This window comes from Hyperolius riggenbachi, chromosome 1 (genome assembly GCF_040937935.1).
Source record: "Hyperolius riggenbachi isolate aHypRig1 chromosome 1, aHypRig1.pri, whole genome shotgun sequence".
Classification (NCBI taxonomy): Eukaryota; Metazoa; Chordata; class Amphibia; order Anura; family Hyperoliidae; genus Hyperolius; species Hyperolius riggenbachi.
The window spans coordinates 144157794-144178184 of record NC_090646.1 but is presented as its reverse complement, the minus strand read 5'-3'; the positions used below and the strand labels follow the sequence as shown (position 1 = coordinate 144178184).

General features: G+C 41.4%; 1 protein-coding gene across 5 annotated transcripts in view; it reads right to left on the bottom strand.

Annotated features, from left to right (window-relative positions):
• The window catches only part of FAT1 (FAT atypical cadherin 1), a 376731-nt gene that overhangs the window by 2719 nt on the left and 353621 nt on the right, over positions 1 to 20391 (bottom strand). For 2 of the 5 annotated variants that reach the window (XM_068278660.1, XM_068278659.1), the window contains exons 27-28: positions 3498 to 3557; positions 727 to 762 (exon numbers count right to left, since the gene is read on the bottom strand). The exons of 1 other annotated variant lie outside the window; for it this stretch is intronic. In XM_068278660.1, the coding sequence (XP_068134761.1) occupies positions 727 to 762; positions 3498 to 3557 (96 nt within the window). Of the gene's footprint in view, positions 1 to 726; positions 763 to 3497; positions 3558 to 17467; positions 17525 to 20391 lie in introns of those variants that run through there. 2 more of the 5 variants (XR_011030974.1, XM_068278661.1) reach the window with 2 other exon arrangements.

The window sequence follows — 20391 nt, the reverse complement described above, 5'->3', positions numbered from 1 at the left end:
TATATGTACCAAGGAGTGCAGTGATCTGGTCAGGTTAGTGGTGTAGGATTGTCACTTAGGCTGTATTAGAATGCAGGCAGATTCAGCCCCATTTGAGGCTTGCTATATATTCTCATGTTTTTCAGGAAAAGGTCTTCCCCCATGTCACACTTCAGTGAACATTTGCTAGCTATATGATGTACCTGGATTTATGCTATTTTCACAATATTTAGCTTAACATTTGTATTATCTTATAGTAAACCTGTGCAAGAAAACACATGGAGGCTGACATTGCTAACCTTCAGAGAAGGCAAGTTTCCAAGCTGTAATACTATCAGAGATACTTGGCTGGAACATGCATGTAGGTCCGCTAGATCAGAGCCCCTGATATAGTCATTATGTGTGTTTTACATAGTACAGCAGCAAGGGGATCAGCATCAGAGACAGCACTTTTTATGAAGGTCAGCAAGGGTGGGCTTTATATTTCTCTCATGACATGTTAACTTTTCTTGTTTGCATTTGCAGTTCATTTCTGTTAATCAGTTCCAAACTTTATGCTTTCATTTAGTCACAATAAATATCAACAAAACAAGCACACAACACATAAAAAAAGCAGTAACATATTGTGCAAAAACAAACACCACAAATGCAAAACTGCAAGTGAAGGTTAAAAATGCATATAATAAAAACAAAAACACAACTGCAAACGCTATTAGTAGTAAATACACAGCAACATGCAGAAGTCACCTCTTGAATTCCTGACTTCAGGAACTGCAAATGACTCTTTGAGGGCAAGGGGAAAATTGAAAAAAAATTGAAAATACATTGCATTAGATGTAAGTAGGCAGAAGAACCAAATGTAACAATAATCAGCAGGAAATCAACCCATGGAGTCACATACTAGTTCCTGAATAAGGTGCAACAAATATGATGTATGTCTGTATGTTGAAAACATACATAGCTACATCATGTACAGTATTACTACACGTTTTACTGGCTGACAATCAACATTACTAAGAAAAAGTAGTTACAAAAAAAGGCTTTCAAACTAGCTGATGTTTTAATCATTCAAAAACACTAAAAAGGCAAAATGCTGTATGATTAACAGACTTAAAACAGCTCCTAGCGAGGTATGTATTTTGCATATTCATATTTGAGCCCTCATCTGTTCATTGAGGTTGAATTTTAATGCAAGTCATTTGGGGTGAGGTTGCAGATTTAAAAAAAAAAATGTGCACATGGCATACTGATTGCATAGACTCTCCCAAAGAAAGGATGACATACAGCATCGTGTCACATGACTGGACAAAATAGAGATCTATGTGCTATGTATTGCTGCACATTTCCCTTAAAGGACAGCTGAAGTGAGAATGATGTGAGGGCTGCCATATTTATTTCTTTTTAAACAATACCAGTTGCCTGGCAGCCCTGCTGATCTATTTTGCTGCAGTAGTTTCTGAAAAACAGAAGAAACAAGCATGCAGCTTTCCTTGTCAGATCTCACAATAATGTCAGAAACACCTGATCTGCTACAGGCTTGTACAGGGTCTGACCAGCAGGGCAGCCAGGCAACTGGTATTGCTTAAAAGGAAATAAATATGCCAGCCTCCTTATACCTCCCGCTTCAGTTGTCCTTTAAGGTCCATACCCACTGCACGGTTTTTCCACAACGATCAATAGTTTTCATGATATAGCGTAAAATTGTTTACCAAAAGTTCAGTAGAACAGTGTTTAATGGCGGTAGACTATCCACGATAATTGTTTATTTTGAACGACCATTATGTCAGATCACGGCATGACCGATCCTTCAGCTAAAGTCAATGGACTGTTGTGTAAAATCAGAATGATCATTAAATAAGCAATCATTTGCAGCCATTGTTCGTTTCTGTGATTTGGAAAGATGAATCGGGGATTAATCGTTCATCGGCAGAGATTCCCCTATCCATCTGTCCGTGGGTACTTAGCTTTAGACATACAAGTACTTAATTCTTTACAGACATAATCCAGCAACAATAGGAGACAGAAGCCTGAACAGGGATCACTGATCTCTAGATTACTAATGATTTATAACCAATGGTACAAATGTCAGGAAAGGCAACCCATTTAATGTAGTGAATGATTTGCTCTCGTTTGCCACAAGGGATTCTTAACTCATAAGTCTATCTGCTTTAACTGCACAGAATCTAATACTAAATAGTGCTCACTGGTCTGCATTAGACTCTAGTCTACACCTCATTTATGATCCACACACAGTAAAATACTATATATCAAACAGGGCATATTGTCTTACATAAAAAACAAATAAAGCCTGATTTACTAAAGCATCTCTGGACTAAAGACTATCGGAGATCATAAGTACCCCTACAAATCTCTCAAGCTTAACTGTCTCATGCTAAGTGGAAAAGATTTGAACCCTTGCATGAGGTCATATCAGATCATAGTCAGGGTTGTGGCAAGGTTAGAAAATTAGCAAGACCGCTTTCAATTATTTATAATAATTTAATGTATTTTTTTAAATAGAGCTGCTATCTCATTATTGGTAATTTACTAGTTTTTAGCCACCTTTGCTGAAAACCCTTGCCACTTAAAGCACAACTGAAGTGAGAAGTATAAGGAGGCTGACATATTTATTTCATTTTAAGCTGGCTGCAGTAGTGTCTGAATTACACCAGAAACAAGCATGCATCTTAACTTGTCAGAGCTGACAATAATGTCAGAAACACCTGATCTGCTGCATGCTTGTTCAGGGTCTATAGATAAAAGTATTAGAGGCAGAGGATCAGGAGGATAGCCAGACAACTAGTATTGCTTAAAAGGAAATAAATATAGCAGCTTTCATATATTTCTCACTTCATTTGTCCTTTAAGAGTAGACAGATTTATTAAAACCGAGTCACTTCTGATTAAGATGACTTGCAGTCACAAGATACCCCTCATAAATCAGGCCTATAACACATACATGTATACAGTATACCATAAGAAAGAATCAATAAAGGGAAGAGACAATAGTTACTAATATCACGTCTACAATCAACCTCTCACTGCATCAGGTGTTTGTCATGCTGGGCAGAAGCCAGATGTAGGTAAGACTGGTCCTGGAGTTTAATGGTGTAATAAGTGTTTTTACAGACAGCTAAGGATCTGTATCTATTACTTTTATTGGCTAATGCAAATTAACTGAGCATCTGTTCCTGAACTGTGGAGTGCTGCTTTTGAGTCATGACTTTAGAGTCAGAGGTGGATGTCAGGTGACCCTCTGATTTCCTGGTACCCTTTGCTCTGACAAGCAGATGCAATGAAAGCGTAGCTGTGTGATTCTCTACAGACATCTGTAGCACAAACACGTAGATATCATTGGAAACATAGAGTGTACAACAACACATAATGCAGATGGAACAGAATGTTATTGTAAGGATCAATGGGACTCATTTCAAAGACGTGCACACATATCATATACTATTAATAAGCTGAGAATGTAAGCACAGCAGTAACGTCACATACAGATATATATATATATACCTTCTTTCTCCACCGAGTCAACAACAGCATTGACAAGGTGTATTACTGTCACAATGGAAGCTTGTAAAAGGTAAGAGAAAAACAAATTAAAACAAGCCTAGGGCATGACTTCTACATACAGTCTGGTCTAGTCTACTTGTAACCTGTAGCTGAACAACACATTTTAAAAACTATAATTTTTTTAACAATGTATTGTACTAATGTAATGAAAAATTAAAAATCAATTTAACAGTTCAAATTACCTTAATTTAGGCTTACATTTTGCGACCCTATGTGCATTCCTTATGGGTGCCACTCATCACCATACCTGCCTAGAAGCAGCCATATGCATGACAGCAAACAAATGATTGGCAAGGGTTGAGAAGGAGGCCTCGCCACCAAGATCTTAAAAATGGCACATCCCAGATAGAGACTGCCCTACTGAGAGGTCTTGAGGATAACTGAATAAGCCCTGGAATGCCAACTCTACTATGTTCACATCAAAACCTGAGGTCAACAAGCTCTTTATAGCCACGCCTACTTTGCTTGACCTTCTTGAGACCATCAATGAGAAACTTGGGCAAAGTGGGCCTGATTTATCAAAGCATTAGCAACAGTTTTTTCTTCTAAAATTGTTCTAACCAGCAGGGGGAACTGTTCTGCATGATAATAAGAAACTTCTTAAATTCTACTTAATAGCGTGAATTTCTAGAACTGTACTACAGTTAAGAAAGTGCAAATCCATCTCTAAACTGGCTGGAGATTAAGAAGTGTTTAAAGAGGAACTTCAACCTAAACAAACATACTGTCATTTAGTTACATTAGTTACGTTAGTTAAAATAGATAGGTAATATAATCTCTTCCCCACCCTGTTTTACAATAACAGGCAAATGTTTGTGATTTTATGGGGACAGCCATCTTTTTGGAAGAGGTGACAGATAGCATAAGACACAGTTCCAACTGTCCTGTGTCATGATCACCCCTCCCAACTGTGTGCGCTAGGCTTCAAAACTCAAATTCTAAATTAAAAAAAAAAATTTAAGTCTCAGACACTTTTGATAAATGTCCCCCAGTGTGAATTGCTGAAAGGGCAGGCCAATCTGTACACAGTTGGAAAACATACAAATAAAGAGGCCTGCGGAATCCAACATGAAAGGGCGACTATATGAAACAGCTGACTACTTGTTATAAAAAAAAAAAGTGGTCTGGAGGTACTGTATGTTAAGGCACTTTACAAATTTAACTTGAGGTTTACTTCTGTAAAAAATGTTACAACAATACTTGCAACAATTAGTTAAAAAGCTATTATACGTGGGCCTGTAAAACTGCCACAATGTTACCAAAACCCACGTAAAGTGTCCAGCACCATTTCCTACATTATTGCACATAAGTACTGGAGCCTTTGAAAAATCCATGAGGCAAAACCCTTTCAAATTTATTTTGCTTTTAAAGCACTTGCAGTGTTTGTGGCACTTTCACAATTTTACTTTGTTGGCCATATATCATACTGGCCAAGTGCCTGAAATAAATGCTCTTGCTGTCTGGATAAATTGTATAACCAGTCATTGACGTGGCTATGGAGCCTTTTGTGTTTCAGTCCTTGTTATGAATCCCTGCTGTTGTGCATCAAACAACTGTTTTACTCATAGGATAGTGTGAATTATAGCACAATACAGGCTTATAGAGTTATTTAATGAGGCAGTGTCCCATACATGACTGATTCAAGCAGTCATTTGTCTATGATCATTTACAATTTAGCAAATCCCTTCCTCAAAAGGATTTAAAGGACAAACGTAATGAGAGATATATCGAGGCTGCCATATTTATATCCTTTTAAACAAAACCAGTTGTCTGGCTATCCTGCTGATTCGCTGCCTCTAATACTTTTAGCTATAGACCCTGAACAAGCATGCAGCAGATCAGGGGTTTCTGACATTATTGTCAGATCTGACAAGATTATCTGCATGCTTGTTTCTGGTGTGATTCAGAAACGACTGCAGCCAAACAGATCAGCACGGCTGCCAGGCAACTGGTATTGTTTAAAAGGAAATGAATCTGGCAGCCTCCATATACATCTCATTACAGTTGTCCTTTAATGTAGATGTATTTTTGCTTGATATTTCTCTAATGAAACAAAATAATAATACCAATAGTGGTAGGGCTACAATAACCTTGATAACAGGGCACTATAATAAAGTGAACTCTGTGGGGGACTATAGTAACTGGTGGACTATAAGAGGCTGTATACTGTAGAATGTTAGCAGAGGGTGGGTTACTATAATAATGGGTCAGTAACAAGGGCCCTGATAATGTGGGGAATGCTAACAAAGCACTGTAATATGCTAGCACTGTAATGGAAGGCGCACTATGAAAGGAACTATACTGACAAGACAGAGGTGAGCAATGCAATGGAGATCAGGGGACATTGGGTGGTATGAAATAAACTGTGTTAAAGTGGACCTGAACTCAGAGCTCCTCTCTGCTCTAAAAGATACGCAGCAGCATAATAACCTTTAAAGAAAATCATTTCTTTGTTACAGCTGTTACAAATCCTAAAATAAATCTACAGTGTTTCTACTTCCTAAAATAAATCTACAGTGTTTCTACTTCCTGCTTTCATGGATGCCGGCATATTGTTAACATACCGTGCTTCCAAATGAGCTTATCTGCCATAGCAGTCTTCTGACACAGGGGAGATATCAAGTTACAACTTGTGATTAGACACTAATGAGGGGAAATTAAACAAGCTAAACTCTGTAAATATATACAGGGTGCATTTCTCTATGTTTTTCTTTTGTCCCGTGCAAGAGTTCAAATGTACTTTAAAGTGGACCTGAACTCAGAACTTCCTCTCTGCTCTAAAAGACAAGAGCATAATAACCTTTAAAGGAATACTGTAGGGGGTCGGGGGAAAATGAGTTGAACTTACCCGGGGCTTCTAATGGTCTCCCGCAGACATCCTGTGCCCGCGCAGCCACTCACCCATGCTCTGGCCCCACCTCCGGTTCACTTCTGGAATTTCAGACTTTAAAGTCGGAAAAACACTGCGCCTGCGCAGCCATGCCCTCCCTCCCGCTGATGTCACCAGGGGTGTTTTGCTCAGTCCCAGTATGGTCTTTGGTCTGCGTAGTATGCTCCTGGTGACATCAGCGGGAGCGAGGACACGGCAACACAGGCGCAGTGGTTTTCAGACTTTAAAGTCCGAAATTCCAGAAGTGAACCAGAGGCGGGGGATCGGAGCATCGGTGAGTGGCTGCGCGGGTGCAGGAGGTCTGCCGGAGACCATTAGAAGCCCCGGGTAAGTTTAACTCATTTTCCCCCGACCCCCCTACAGTATTCCTTTTAAGAAAAACATTTGTTACAGCTGATACAAATCCTGCAATAAATCTGCAATGTGTCTACTTCCTGCTTTCATGGAAGCAAAAATAATGTTAACATCCTGCGTTTACAAATTAGCTGCTCTGTGGCAGAGGAAATTCCTGAGCTGACACAACCGAGAGATCAATTAAGGTGGTGATTAGGCGCAGATAAGGGGGAATTAGACAGGCTAAACTCTCTAAATACATACAGGGTGCCTTTCTCTGTGTTTTCTTTTTGTCTAGTGCAAGAGTTCAGCTCCAGTTTAAGCAGAATTATGTGTGTAAAGTTGTACCACCACGATGAGTACAGCCTAATGCAATATATTCACATGCCATGCAGTATGCTCTACTCACCATGTGTAAGACTTTATATGCAGTTTATTGCATACACCCCAATGTTTGGGGTTACTGCAAGGGATAGACAAATTTTGGAGGGAGCCAAGACATACTGGGCAGGCACCAGAAAATAATGCCAGTTGTTATGCTTTGTGAAGCCCAGTTGTGTTTTAAAAAATGACCAACACATTAAAGGGCCACTCCAGCTAAAAAAATAGGTTTGAGAGCCACATAAAACACCAACCTCTTGTGTCTGTGCAACTTTGCGTCACACTTGTCTATACTGCCTCAACAAGCCAACGGCATTCCAATGTTACAATCTATATCCATTATTTATGAAGACAAAATGAAACATATTGGCCATTGTGGGTAATACTCATGAATGACAGTTTGATAAATTAAGTCCTTCTTGGTTTAAATAGCTGGGTCACACTAGGAGAAATGAAAGTTAATGTATCAAGACAAGTGTATTAAAAACGGAAGCATAGAGGAAGCAGCTGACAAAATTACCCAATCAGTTTTCAGCTTCTCAATAAGAAAAAGTTTTTACTGACTGCTCCAGTTCTTACTGACTTGTTCTTAAGGACAGCTATCGGAAAACACTGTCAAATTTAAAATACATACCGGTACATATAAATGTACATTTCTCCTAAAGTAAAATGAGCTATAAGGTACTTTTTTTCCTATGTTCCATGTCACTTACAATAGAGCTGATGCCCGCTGGGTGCCATGTCTGTTTCTGAATTGGATGGGGCACCTGTGCTGCTGTCAAGTTGCCATGCCTGGCTACAGGAATTTGGATGTGTGCTCCAAAAACTGCCGATGTTATCCTGGCAGCAAGCCTACTGTCTGAATAGGCATGTCCCCTTCCAGGCCGCATGTAGGGAAATGCTGCATATTCGGACTGAGTGAAAAAGGACCCATAGATAGTGAAATGTTCACAAATCTGTCAGGTTTTGGACTAGTTCATCCCCTCATGGGGGAATGTCACTTATTTTCTTGATTTACAAAACCATTTGCTGAACTGCAGTTGTTCAGTCCAACTGCCAAAATAATGTGCAAAAAAGGAGGGAAGCTGGCTGACATATTTGTATAGGTCCTTTCCAGGGAGTGCTTTTGTAAAGAATCAATATAATACTGAGAATTCCCCATGAGGCGATAGACTAGTTCAAGATCTGTCAGTATTTACTAATTACTGTAAGTGACAGCAGCATAGGAAAAAAGATAGTATGGGAGACATATCCATTTTATATGTACAGTATGTATATTTGTGATAGTGATCCTTTACAGAACTGGCTCCTTGGACACAGAATAAAACATTTGTATTTGTGAAATCCAATAGTAAGTGTGACCCGATAGTGAGGGTAGCAATCTGTCACAAATTACAAATTCATAGTACAAATAAAATACTGCTAATTACATTCACAGCTTTGATATTACATTATAAAACAGTTTGGTATAAAGACAGAATGAGAACATGCTGCATTCATATGGACAGACAGAAATGATGTATAATGCATCTGGACTTGTGTCTAATCAGCATAAGGGCTCTCCAGCCTCCTCCTTTCATCTCCCCTCCACTCCATTCTTGATTTCACAGAAAAAGGAACAAGAGGGGACATAATGTGTCATGTACAGAGGGAAGAACATATGTGCAAACCATTCAGCTGTGCCCTACTTACTGCCTATCTGCGCTGGTTCACAATTCACTTACTGAAGTTCCCCCAGCACCATAGGAGCTCCGGATGGAGTGTGTATGCATTGCATCCTAAACTCACTGATTTCTCCTCTACATTGTCTTGCTGAATAAGCCCACTGTTAGGCTATTAGTGAATTCTATGGACATTTCTCCGAAGCTGACTATAGGCTTGGTTTAATAGCTAGTACTGCAAAGCATGATCTGACTATTTTCTTTTCCTATGGTCAGCATTCATCCCCAGCTCGGCCACACATACTTGTACTTTCCTATCAGGAGGGTTGGCCGTGCAGACATTGTACTGTACCCCAGAATGCACAGACAGTCATTAGCCACACCAATCCATTGCGGTTCTTGGATGCACCATCATACAGTTTAGCTAATATATTTGCACTGCATTGCTGAGTGAAGGCCTAAGAATGCAGTTGTGATGCTGCTGGCAATGCTATAATGCGGCACTTGTTGTATGCTCACCCTATCTTTATCAATAGCAGACAGAGCTGGGCACCAGTAGCTTTAATATTTGGAATACAGAAGATACACATAGTTACAGCAGTGGGAGATAAAGGAGTGGCCCGAAAGCCCTTTCACAGGTCTCCCTGCTTCGTCTTTGCCTCTGACGAGGTGGGGAAACCTGCAAAACAGCTGTTAGGCCACTTCTCTATCTCCCACTGCTGTAACTGTATGGTTCTCCTGTATTAAAAATATTGAGGCAACTATACTGGTTCCCGACTCTGTCTACCCTATACCTGGCTTTGAGATTGATTGAGATGGATTGTTTACAGAGAACCAAACAAAACATGTGGAGCACCATCCATAAGCAAACAATTAGTATTAGCTAAATATACAGTGCATTGAAATGTGCAGAAAGGCCAATTAGATACAATATCAATCCAAGAAAACAGCTATGACCTCAAAGAACCGCACCAAATCCGTACACAAAAAATGTAGCAAAAAGTCCATCCTTTATTTAATGTGCAATGTGCAATGTGCAAAAATCGAATAACCATCAAATTGCAAACAATGAGGATGACAAATACATGACCTCAATATATAAACAGTAAATGTCTGATAATAAACAATAGTGGAAAAAAGTCCAGACACAAAGAGTGAATGAGGGAATGAGAGGGGAAAGAAAAGTGAGAAACCACAGTGCTGTGGATTAGCTAGTAAAGTGCAGATTGCAATGAAAGTGGTCAAAGACAGAAACCACCAATGTGGTAAAGATCCTACCAGTAAGGAAGTAGCTCCACGGGTCCCCCACCGCTGCTATCGCGATTCGCCACCGTCCTGTGGCTTTCTCAAAGCTGCAGACATTTACTGTTTATATATTGAGGTCATGTATTTGTCATCCTCATTGTTTGCAATTTGATGGTTATTCGATTTTTGCACATTGCACATTGCACCTTGTATCCCCCTTTTTCCCTCCTCCCCCCCCCCCCCCTACCCCTCTGGGTAATATGCACATCCATCGACCACTACCACAATCAAGCCCTCATTTTTCACACCCCTAGTGGTGTATCATTAGCACTCATTGCACTTTAATATCCTCCTGGTTCTCCTACAATTTGGGTTCATATGCTATTCCCCACCTGGTTTTAATTGTGTTTTTAATTGTTTGTTGATGTATAAATAAAGGATGGACTTTTTGCTACATTTTTTGTGTACGGATTTGGTGCGGTTCTTTGAGGTCATAGCTGTTTTCTTGGATTGGATTGTTTACAGAAAGCACAATGTAGCTTCACAGATCCAGTGTGTAGCTGAAGTCGGCCTGCATTGAGTGCCAGCCAAATCTGTGCATCTACTTTGTGGATCTTTATCAATAGCATAGTGGCATTGTTTTGTGTGAAGAACATGGCCTGACAGTTCTTTTTATAAGCAGGCCCACAAATCTCAGGTCTTGGTCAAAAAGCAGTGCTGGCACAAGGTCCACCAACACCCAAAGCACAATATTAATAATAACGGTAACAATAATAATAAAGAAAAACCTAGATGATAAAATAAAGCCCACATGCACCAACCTATATTCATAGTTGCACAAACACGCACTCCACCAAGGCATGCACAGTTACATGAAAACACTTCACTTGCTGTCACTGCCAGTCCAAGATACATAGAGTAGATGGACTTATGACTATAGTAGGCATTAGATTGTGAGCCGCTCTGAGGGACTATATACTCTGTACAGTGATGTTGGCGCTATATAAATACTAAATAATAATAGCCTGTCTCATGTCTTGTTCTGTCCTGATCTCCAGCTTCCTGCACTTCAGAGTTGCCAGTGAAAGAAGGAGGGAGGTTTCCTGGTGATTTGCTCCTCCAAAGTCCAGTATATGCTGTTAGGCAGTGGATACTGCTGTCTGCTCACCCCTCCCTCATGGCTGCGCTACTACACAGGCAGAAATAAAGGAAGCAATGAGAACCCTCTACACTAGATGGCGGACAAGGCAAACACCTAGCTGCCTATGCCTAGAAATGTCTCTGTTTATGTGAGTTTTACTACTTCCCATCCCTAATTTTGTAACAGAAGACTAATTACTGGTATCTGTAGCAACACTTTCATACTGTTTACACAGGTTCTGAAGAAAGTTGTGCATACAGTCAATTCAGTTCCTGCAGCTTAAATGTATGATAGTTTTCACGGCCGTTTCCAGGGCCGTGCTACCCGTGCGGGCGCCCTGAGCGCATTGGGAAGGGGGGGCGCTGTAATGGAGGGGGAGCCAGCCGCAGGGAGGGCAGCCCGACCTCTCCCTCCCTTCCTCTCCGGGGCCGCCCTCCATGCTCCCCCCTCCGATGCAGAGTAATTGTATCAGGAAGCACTAGTCACAACTTACCTCCCTGAGTTCCTCTCACCGCTCACTAGCCGCTGGACTCCTCTCTGTATAGACGCTGATATACACACTGCTTCCTGTTTAGCCGGAAGCAGCATGTGTATCAGCGTCTATACAGAGAGGAGTCCAGCGGCTAGTGAGCAGCGAGTGGAACGCAGGGAGGTAAGTTGTGACTAGCGCTTCCTGATACAATTACTCTGCATCGGAAGGGGGAGCATGGAGAGCGGCCCCGGAAAGGGAGGGAGAGGTCGGGCTGCCCTCCCCGCGGCTGGCTCCCCCCTCCACTATGGAAGAGGGGAGGGGGGGTTACCTACCTACCTACCCTGGGGGGCAGCTACTTATTTAATCTATACTGGGGGGGAGGGGCAGCTACCTAATCTAACCTATACTGGGGGCAGCTACCTATCTAACCTAAACTGGGGGGCAGATACCTAATCTAACCTTTACTAGGGGAAGCTACCTATCTAACCTAAACTGGGGGGCAGCTACCTAATCTAACCTTTACTGGGGGCAGCTACCTAATCTAACCTATACTGGGGGTCAGCTACCTAATCTTACCTATACTGGGGGGCAGCTACCTATCCAACCTATACTGGGGGGCACCTACCTAATCTAACCTATACTGGGCGGCAGTGGCACCTACCTAATCTAACCTATACTGGGGTGCAGCTACCTAATCTATCCTATACTGAGGGGAAGCTACCTATCTAACCTATACTGGGGGCAGCTATCTAATCTAACCTTTACTGGGGGCAGCTACCTAATCTAACCTATACTGGGGGTCAGCTACCTAATCTAACCTATACTGGGGGCAGCAACCTATCTAACCTATACTGGGGGCACCTACTTATCTAACCTGTTTTGGGGGCACCTACCTACCTAGCTAGCCTATACTGGTGGCAACTATACTGGCTACTTATATTGGAGACACATACCTAACTAACCTATGCTGGGGGCAACTATTCTGGCTCCCTATTAGAGGCACCCACCTAGCTAACCTGTACTCAGGGCACCTACCTATCTAACCTATACCAGGGGCACCTGCCTATCTAACCTATACTGTGGGCAACTGTACCGGCTACCTATACTGGAGGCACCTACCAGGCTAACCTATACTGGGGGGACCTATAGCTGGCTACCTATAATGAGTGCAACTAGACCTGGCTAACCTATACTGCAGACATCCATACCTGGCTCCGCACAGGGGGGGGGGGCGCAATTTTACACCCTCGCCCTGGGTGCATTTTAGCCTAGAAACTGCCCTGATAGTTTTCATGAAAAGTACAGAATTTCCCAAATAAATATTTAATTTATGTTTTGCTCTCCATGGATGATCAGTATCATTAAGGGAGCCTTTCCCAAAGATATATTACCTTTCTTTTGGCTCTAAACACAGCCTGAAGGAAATGTCTTGTGTCAGAGATAACCTTTCCCTGTTGGCGTGGGCTCTGAGGACTGTACCATGTAGACAGGGGCTAATTTTGAATGAGCACTATACAGACATGGTATATGAATATTTTATTTAGTATTTATATAGAGCTCACATCTTCCCCAGCGCTTTACAGAGTGTATTGTCTTGTCACTTAACTACCCCTCAGAGGAGCTCACAATCTAATTCCTAACATAGACAGGCATATTTTTTTTAGGTAGAAGCCAATTAACTTATCTGTATGATTTTAGGATGTGGTTAGAAACCAGAGTACCCGGAGGAAACCCATGCAGACATGGGAAGAACATACAAACTCCATGCAGAGAGTGCCCTGGCTAGGATTGGAACCAGGGACCCAGCGCTGCAAGGCGAGAGAGCTAACCACTAAACCACTAGGCATAGTGCTCCGATCCATGGAGAAATGAAGGAAAACAGCGTGCAGCCAGCAAGCAAGAGGCACAAAATAACAGCGTTGGTTGGTGCTAAATAGCAGCATTCATTTGTTGTTGCTTATCTGGCAAACTGGTAGAATGTGTCACCAAATAACATTTTGAGTCAGCTGTACTAACGCTGGATTTTTGCCCAGCCAAACGTGAACAATCATCTCTGAATGTATGTACACACTCCTAACAAAGATCACCAACACCACAAAAAAAACAAAAAAAACATTTACATGACTTCTATTTTACTCACAATAACCAACTCACCTGAGATTAGCAGGAGAAAAAAATTATACATGCCAGGGGCTTCCTCCAGGCTGATTGCTCCCTCGCCGCCCCCCTGCTCCGTCTATCTTCGGCAATTCGCCCCGGAAATTCCTCTGGTCTGGGGTGTACTGCGCATGCGCGGCCATGCACCCTCATTGCACTCCTGTGACATGGAGCGCACAGGGGATTGGGGATGGCCAGACTGCGCTGACTGGCCAAGAATACAGGACTTTCTGGGGCATATTGCTGAAGATCCAGATGGCGAAGGATGACGGCGAGAGAGCGATCAGCCTGGAAGGGGGTTGGAGGAAGCCCAAGGTATGTAGATTTTTTTCTCTCTTGCCCGTCTCAGTTACCCTTAAACTGGAAAAATGTGCTCTTACCACTATACTACAACTTGTTTCTGGCCCTGTCTCTAACTGAAGGGTGGTTCAGTCAGGAATAACCATGTGACTTCCAAAGTAGAATGAATCAAACAGGCCAGACTATATTCCCCATCATTACTGTAGCTGAAGGTGATGGAAAGGCCATTGACAAGGTGGAGCATAAAAATAGCTTGCACATTTGTTTCTTTAGCTGCATAGATCACCTCTCCCCTTTGTGAACAGTGTTCAGCAGTCTTGCATCTGTATGGATATGTGTAGCTACAGGTAAACACAGCTATGAAAAATGACATTTTTAATACTTTATTTCACAATAAATAATGTGTGCTTTCAGATTCTTAAAATTTGGATGTAGTTGGCTTTAATTCAGAGTCTGAAGGCAGATAGATAGCCACGTAGATGACGCCTAAACAATCCACCAATAGCAGGACCCAGATTTCTTTACAGTATCTATGTAAGACAAAGCCAACTCAACTAAAAAGTCAATGGACATCATTACACGTGTAAAATGAAGACGCCCCTCAAAGGGAAATCTAAAAAGTAAATTAATAAAATCAACAGCCTGTCTACTGTTACTGCAGTGACTGATAGGTCTTTCCTGCCACCACACCCCTATTAAGTGAAACAGCATTACAAATTGGAATCTGCTAGCTGGAAGTCATGGCTGATATAAGGAATGTGCGTTCCCACGCCACCCGCGGTGATGTTACACAGTGTGTCGCCGCCAGCAGTCATAATGGGGATGATTACTGAGTAGTAATAAAGAAACCGCGTTTCCTCTGCCTTCATAAAACCTATGTAAATCACCCATAAGAACTAGTATTAAATAGAAGGTCATTTATTTTTTGTTCTTTCATCCACTTATTATTATAGAAGGCATCTGTTGTTATTTTACAGAGAAAAATAAGCGTATTCTCCCTCTTCAGGATACGAATGGCACTGGCATTACCTCACGTCAGGGAAGCAAATCAATGTCAAATACACTGTATAGCAATACTTGTGGAGTTTACATAAAGTATGTACAGAAATACAACGTGAGGTGGAAACTCATAATTCAGCCCTGATGCTCTGGTAAATCCAATGAAATGTGTAGATGGAGAGTGCAGAACACAAACCACGACACCAGCAACCACAACACCGAACACAGAGACCTCATACAATGGAACGCAATAAAGGAAGTTGCACTGTTCACAAACTGAGTCAAATGAATTAATTGCAAAGCTGGTTCATTTATTTCCTCAGAACTTCAAAACCAATGTTCCTGCTTGTCAAGGTGATCTATGTTGTTCAAATCTCTTTGTAAATCTACATTCACATTAAGTATGAGTAAATGATGTGAAAATCTATAGCGCTCTGGGACCTGGAATAAATCTAGAAAGGAGAGATAAATCGGGTGAATAAAAGCTGCAACCGCAGTAAATCAATTAGAGAGGCAGCGCATGTAGAGCCAATGACGGCTTTGTCAATGTGTCTTACGGCTCCCTCCTAGATTTTCTCAATGCGTGTATGAATGAAATGTGTCTTCAGAGGTGTGTTTCCCATTATTTGTGTCTCGGTTTCCATGACTCAAGCCTCCTACCTTCTGACGTTTATTAGTATTGTCACAACAAAGTGGCTGCTTAAACGCCATCAATCGATGTGTGCTGGGTACTCAAAGAAGAAAAAATAATCAGATTTCTAATGGTCAGATGGTGTGAGCAGTGTCTATGCACAGCCCCACTGCTCTGTACAGAGCCACAGAAAATGATGGTGTTATATAAATCTATAATAATAATTACACTGCATATGGATCCCTCCTCCCCTGTGCTCTCTGCTAGCTCTGCTCTGGAAAAAAAAGAAATAGGCAGGCAATATTTTTACCTCACTCACTACAGTAATCCCATTGGATAGAAGAATGCTGAAAATAGGGATAAGTGAGAAAAATGTACAAGGCCGTACTTGCAGAGAATTGGCCCCAATTTTGCTTACAGATATTCTTTGAAATTGGTAGTCAAGTTGGCCATGTGAGATTAAGACCTTTCTGTGTAAAGGATTGTACACTTCACCTTGTCCATGATTATTTTGTAATTGACAAAAACAATTGATCGTTTGATCAATTTTAACCCTAATATCAATCAAATGATGTGATTTCTGGATCACAGTGTTTAAAACTGCACTTTATTTTGTCTAACAATTGTGCCAGTTTCGCTAAACTGACTCAGGAAATTCTTGCAGAGAAACCGGAATATTGCGAGCAGTGATTTTGATCATCCCTAGTCAGGATTGCCCTCTCACTCATCTCCCCGCTCTCCTTGACAGAAATCAAGTCTGACTGAGGTCAGGGCTTATCCACACTACATGTGTTGGGCTGGCTTATAATGCATAAAATGCATGCATGGCAAGGCACTACCCATAACTCTGAATGTGGCCATTCAAACAATATGTGTTATAACTCGCAGCATAATTTCAGTGCAAGCATTTCCTGCACTGCACTTATAGCAATGGCAGTAACTACAGATACAACATAATGTGTTCATTAAAATGTACACATTGTAAAATGCTTGTGTTGTAATGTATGTTATGCAACACCCATAGGGCCAGATTCAATCACCTTTCTCCTAGATAATTTTTTATCTTCTGTTTAAAAATACCTTTTCAGCACTTTGAAATTGAAAAAGTACCAAAAAAATACCCAAAATTGCTCCGTCTCCGGTACAAAAATCATCTGACTCCAACTCCCCAGTTTATGAAGCCAACAACTCCGACTCCAGGAACCCAAAAATTGCTTTGACTCTGACTCCACAGCCCTGATCCTGGGTGACATAGCCACATTCAGGTCCTATACTCTATTTGTCACCCGGTCAATGCCTATGGAGTCAGAGTGCTAAATAACTGGATGTTGCATGTGAAAGAGCCCTGAACCGGGACAACAGCTCTCTTCTGTGGATGAATGCATTGATATTTATCAGAATCAGTGTTCTCTGTTGGGTGCATATGATTGGTGTACATTATATCTAAGTTGTGTTATGCACTTTAGAAAGTGTTGATAATGATGATTATTCACTGCATAAAGCTAATGACTGCTTAGAAGATTAGTTCACACGTCTCATCCAAGAACACAAAGTACTGAAATACTGGCAGAGCCTTGGCTGTGCAGCAAGTGCCCATCAAGCACAAGGCTGGCTCATAAAGCTAGAAACAAGCCTATGCATGCAATATATGTTTTAGTTTGTAGTGCTACTTCCTTTATTACAAATTCCATCAAACTTACAATGAGCCCCTTCTCAAACTCTGCTTTCGCTCATAGGTGATTTGATCCATATTGGAACTGCAGCATAAAGAGATAAAGAGATAGAGAGAGAGAGAGGAAGGAGATACAATCCTTTATAAGAGATCTACAGAAGAATGCTTCTTGCCAACGTTTGTTGATCAAGTAAAACAGAAAAAGCTGTTAATGTGTCATCTCTTATTCTATAGTTCAGCCTGTGATGGCGGAAGGCACAGCAAGCATTAGCACATGATTAACAGTCAGCTCCATATGAAGGGAAATAAGGAATGATGTTGCATCTGTTCTTGCTTGCCAGCATTTAACCTCAACAAGGAGGTTTAATTAACCACTAATCAAGACAAGTGGCTCTTACACAGGAGAACCAAGGTATAAGCACTTTATTGGAACTCACTGTAAATCAGAATTACAATGCTCTGCTCTAGAGTGCTCCCAAACAACATTTTCCTAACAATGTGCTCGTATGACATTTAGAACAAATATAGATGGCTTTATAATGAAGAATTATTGCGGTGAAAGTTACAGAAATTTAACGTAAGTAAAGAAGTCAGTCCTGGAAGCTGAAAAAGCAATTTCCTGCATAAAAACAAACACAATAAACATTAGCGCCGGCGTATCACGTGATAGGAGGCTATCAATCTTTAGCACTGCAGGCTAAATAAAGTCTTACTAAAAGCTGTAGTTTATAGGCAGTTTCTGAAAAAAAGACAGCAGAAAAATGATCCTGTTTCTGCTTTACACGTAAACAGCTGTTACACTCAGCCGCTTGTGGTCTTTCAATGAAGGGAGGTTTCTGCATTAGTAAGTATTGTCCTCTGAAACAGAAATGAGCGTGGCATATAAACCAGTGAATAGGAATTTTACTATTCTAGTGAATAGTAGTAGATAAGGATGGCCAATGATTAATAATGTTGAGTTGATGCAGCATTATGCAAATTCTGTATGCAAATTTTTGCAGCAACCAATCAAATCCTGCTGAGGTTAAAATTAGATTGGGCCATTTTCAAATTGCATAAATTTGCATACACCGTTTGCATAATCCTGCATCAACTCAATATTATTTGCATCTCATTTACCATACCTAGTAGTAGATGCTTCATAAGTCCATAATATATAAAATAATTTATCAAGCTGTAAGTCAGTGTGAGGAACTTAGGCCTGATGGTAGGAGCTAGCTATTTTATGTAAAATTAGTATTGTTTATATTATAGCTTAAATACATGCTCATCTTGGTAAGAAATTATACCTGTATGTTCTTAAAGACAGATACATTACACCTACATGGTATTCAACCTGTTTCTGCAAAACTGATGTTTTAAAACGTCCTTTTTTGGCACTTTTCAGTCAATGGGCTGGTGGGAAGTGCTAAATCTGAAGAAAAAAAAATAGACACCTATGGAGAGGGAAGGTTCTGGATACCATAGAGCCTTCCTGGTCCTCTTTTTGTCTCCTCATTCAGTGTTGTCCCCTCTGTGAAGTTTTTCAACCAGCATGGTCGGTAACGGCCCTCCTTGGGCAATCTTCGAAAGTACTTGTGTCCCTGAGTACTTCTGAAGACAAGCCGATCCGGATGTGCCCATCTTCGGAAGTACTTGGGGATGTGGGCATTTATAAGGACTGCCAAGGAGTCCTAAAGTCATATAACTTCAATGGGAGACAGCGGTGGGACAGGAGGAAAGCATGAGAATCGGGAAGGCTCTATGGGATCCAGAGCCTTCCTTCTCCATATCTAAGTACATAACCTAAAGCACATTTCCTTGCTTAAGGTTTGCTTTTAACACATACGCTTTCCGAGACAGTATACCAGGGAAAAATAGAGAACACTCAGTCCGTCAGGACAAACCTTATAGGTATATCAACAGAGTTGGTTACTCATAAATAAAAATGATGTAGTTGTTTGGTGGGGTTTCCCTGATTAGGTGACACCTAGTTCAAGTTTAAGGTTTGCTAACCTAAAACCTATAGAAAAAAATGAGTTTCACTTACCTGGGGCTTCTACCAGCCCCCATGCAGCCATCCTGTGCTATCTACGTCACTCCCGGATACTCTGGTCCCCCGCCGCCAGCTAGTTTCGTTTTTGCCGACTCAGAGACGGCAGGCCACCACGCGTATCATTGCACACGTTACCGCGGTTCCAGGACGCTATAGCGGGTGTCAACGTGTATCTTTGTACGCGCTAACACCCACTAGAGCGTCCTGTAACTTCGGCAATGTGTGCAATGATACGTGTGGCAGCCCGCCGATTTCAAGTCGGCAAAAATGAAACTAGCTGGCGGCGGGAAACCAGAGGATCCGGCAGTGAAGTCGAGGGCACAGGATGGCTGCAGGGAGCTGGTAGAAGCCCCAGGTAAGTGAAACTCATTTTTTTATAGGGTTTAGGTTGCCTCTAAACATGGCAACAATTGCTCATAACAGTATGCTTTATGTTCCCAAAAATTATCCCAAGAAAGGTGGATACTGTAATTTCTCATGAAGTGTTAAAGCACACCTCACTGGAGCAAGGCTACCAAAGAACCTAAGGTAAACACAGAGGTATGTACATGCTGGATCAACATACCTCAATGCATTGTCCGTTCCTTTGACTTTTGACTTATGTCAGGTTTTTAGACAGGAAGAGAAAGGCTCACAGCAATGTTCCTCCTATCATACTCCCATTCCCTACCCTTAAGGGGAGTAAATGGGGCAGGGAAGAAGGGAATGGGAGGGTGATAAGAGGAAACATTGTCACAAGCCTGCCTCCTCCTGTCTGAAAATTTGACTTTAGCCCAAAGTTGATTTTGGAAACCAGGAAAATGAGTAGATATTGGTATGTGGATCTAGCATGTGCTTATCTTACATAGCTTTGCCTCAGGTCAGGTATCCTTTAAATAGTCTAGGTGCCACACACAGTAAGCAGTTGAGAGCCACAG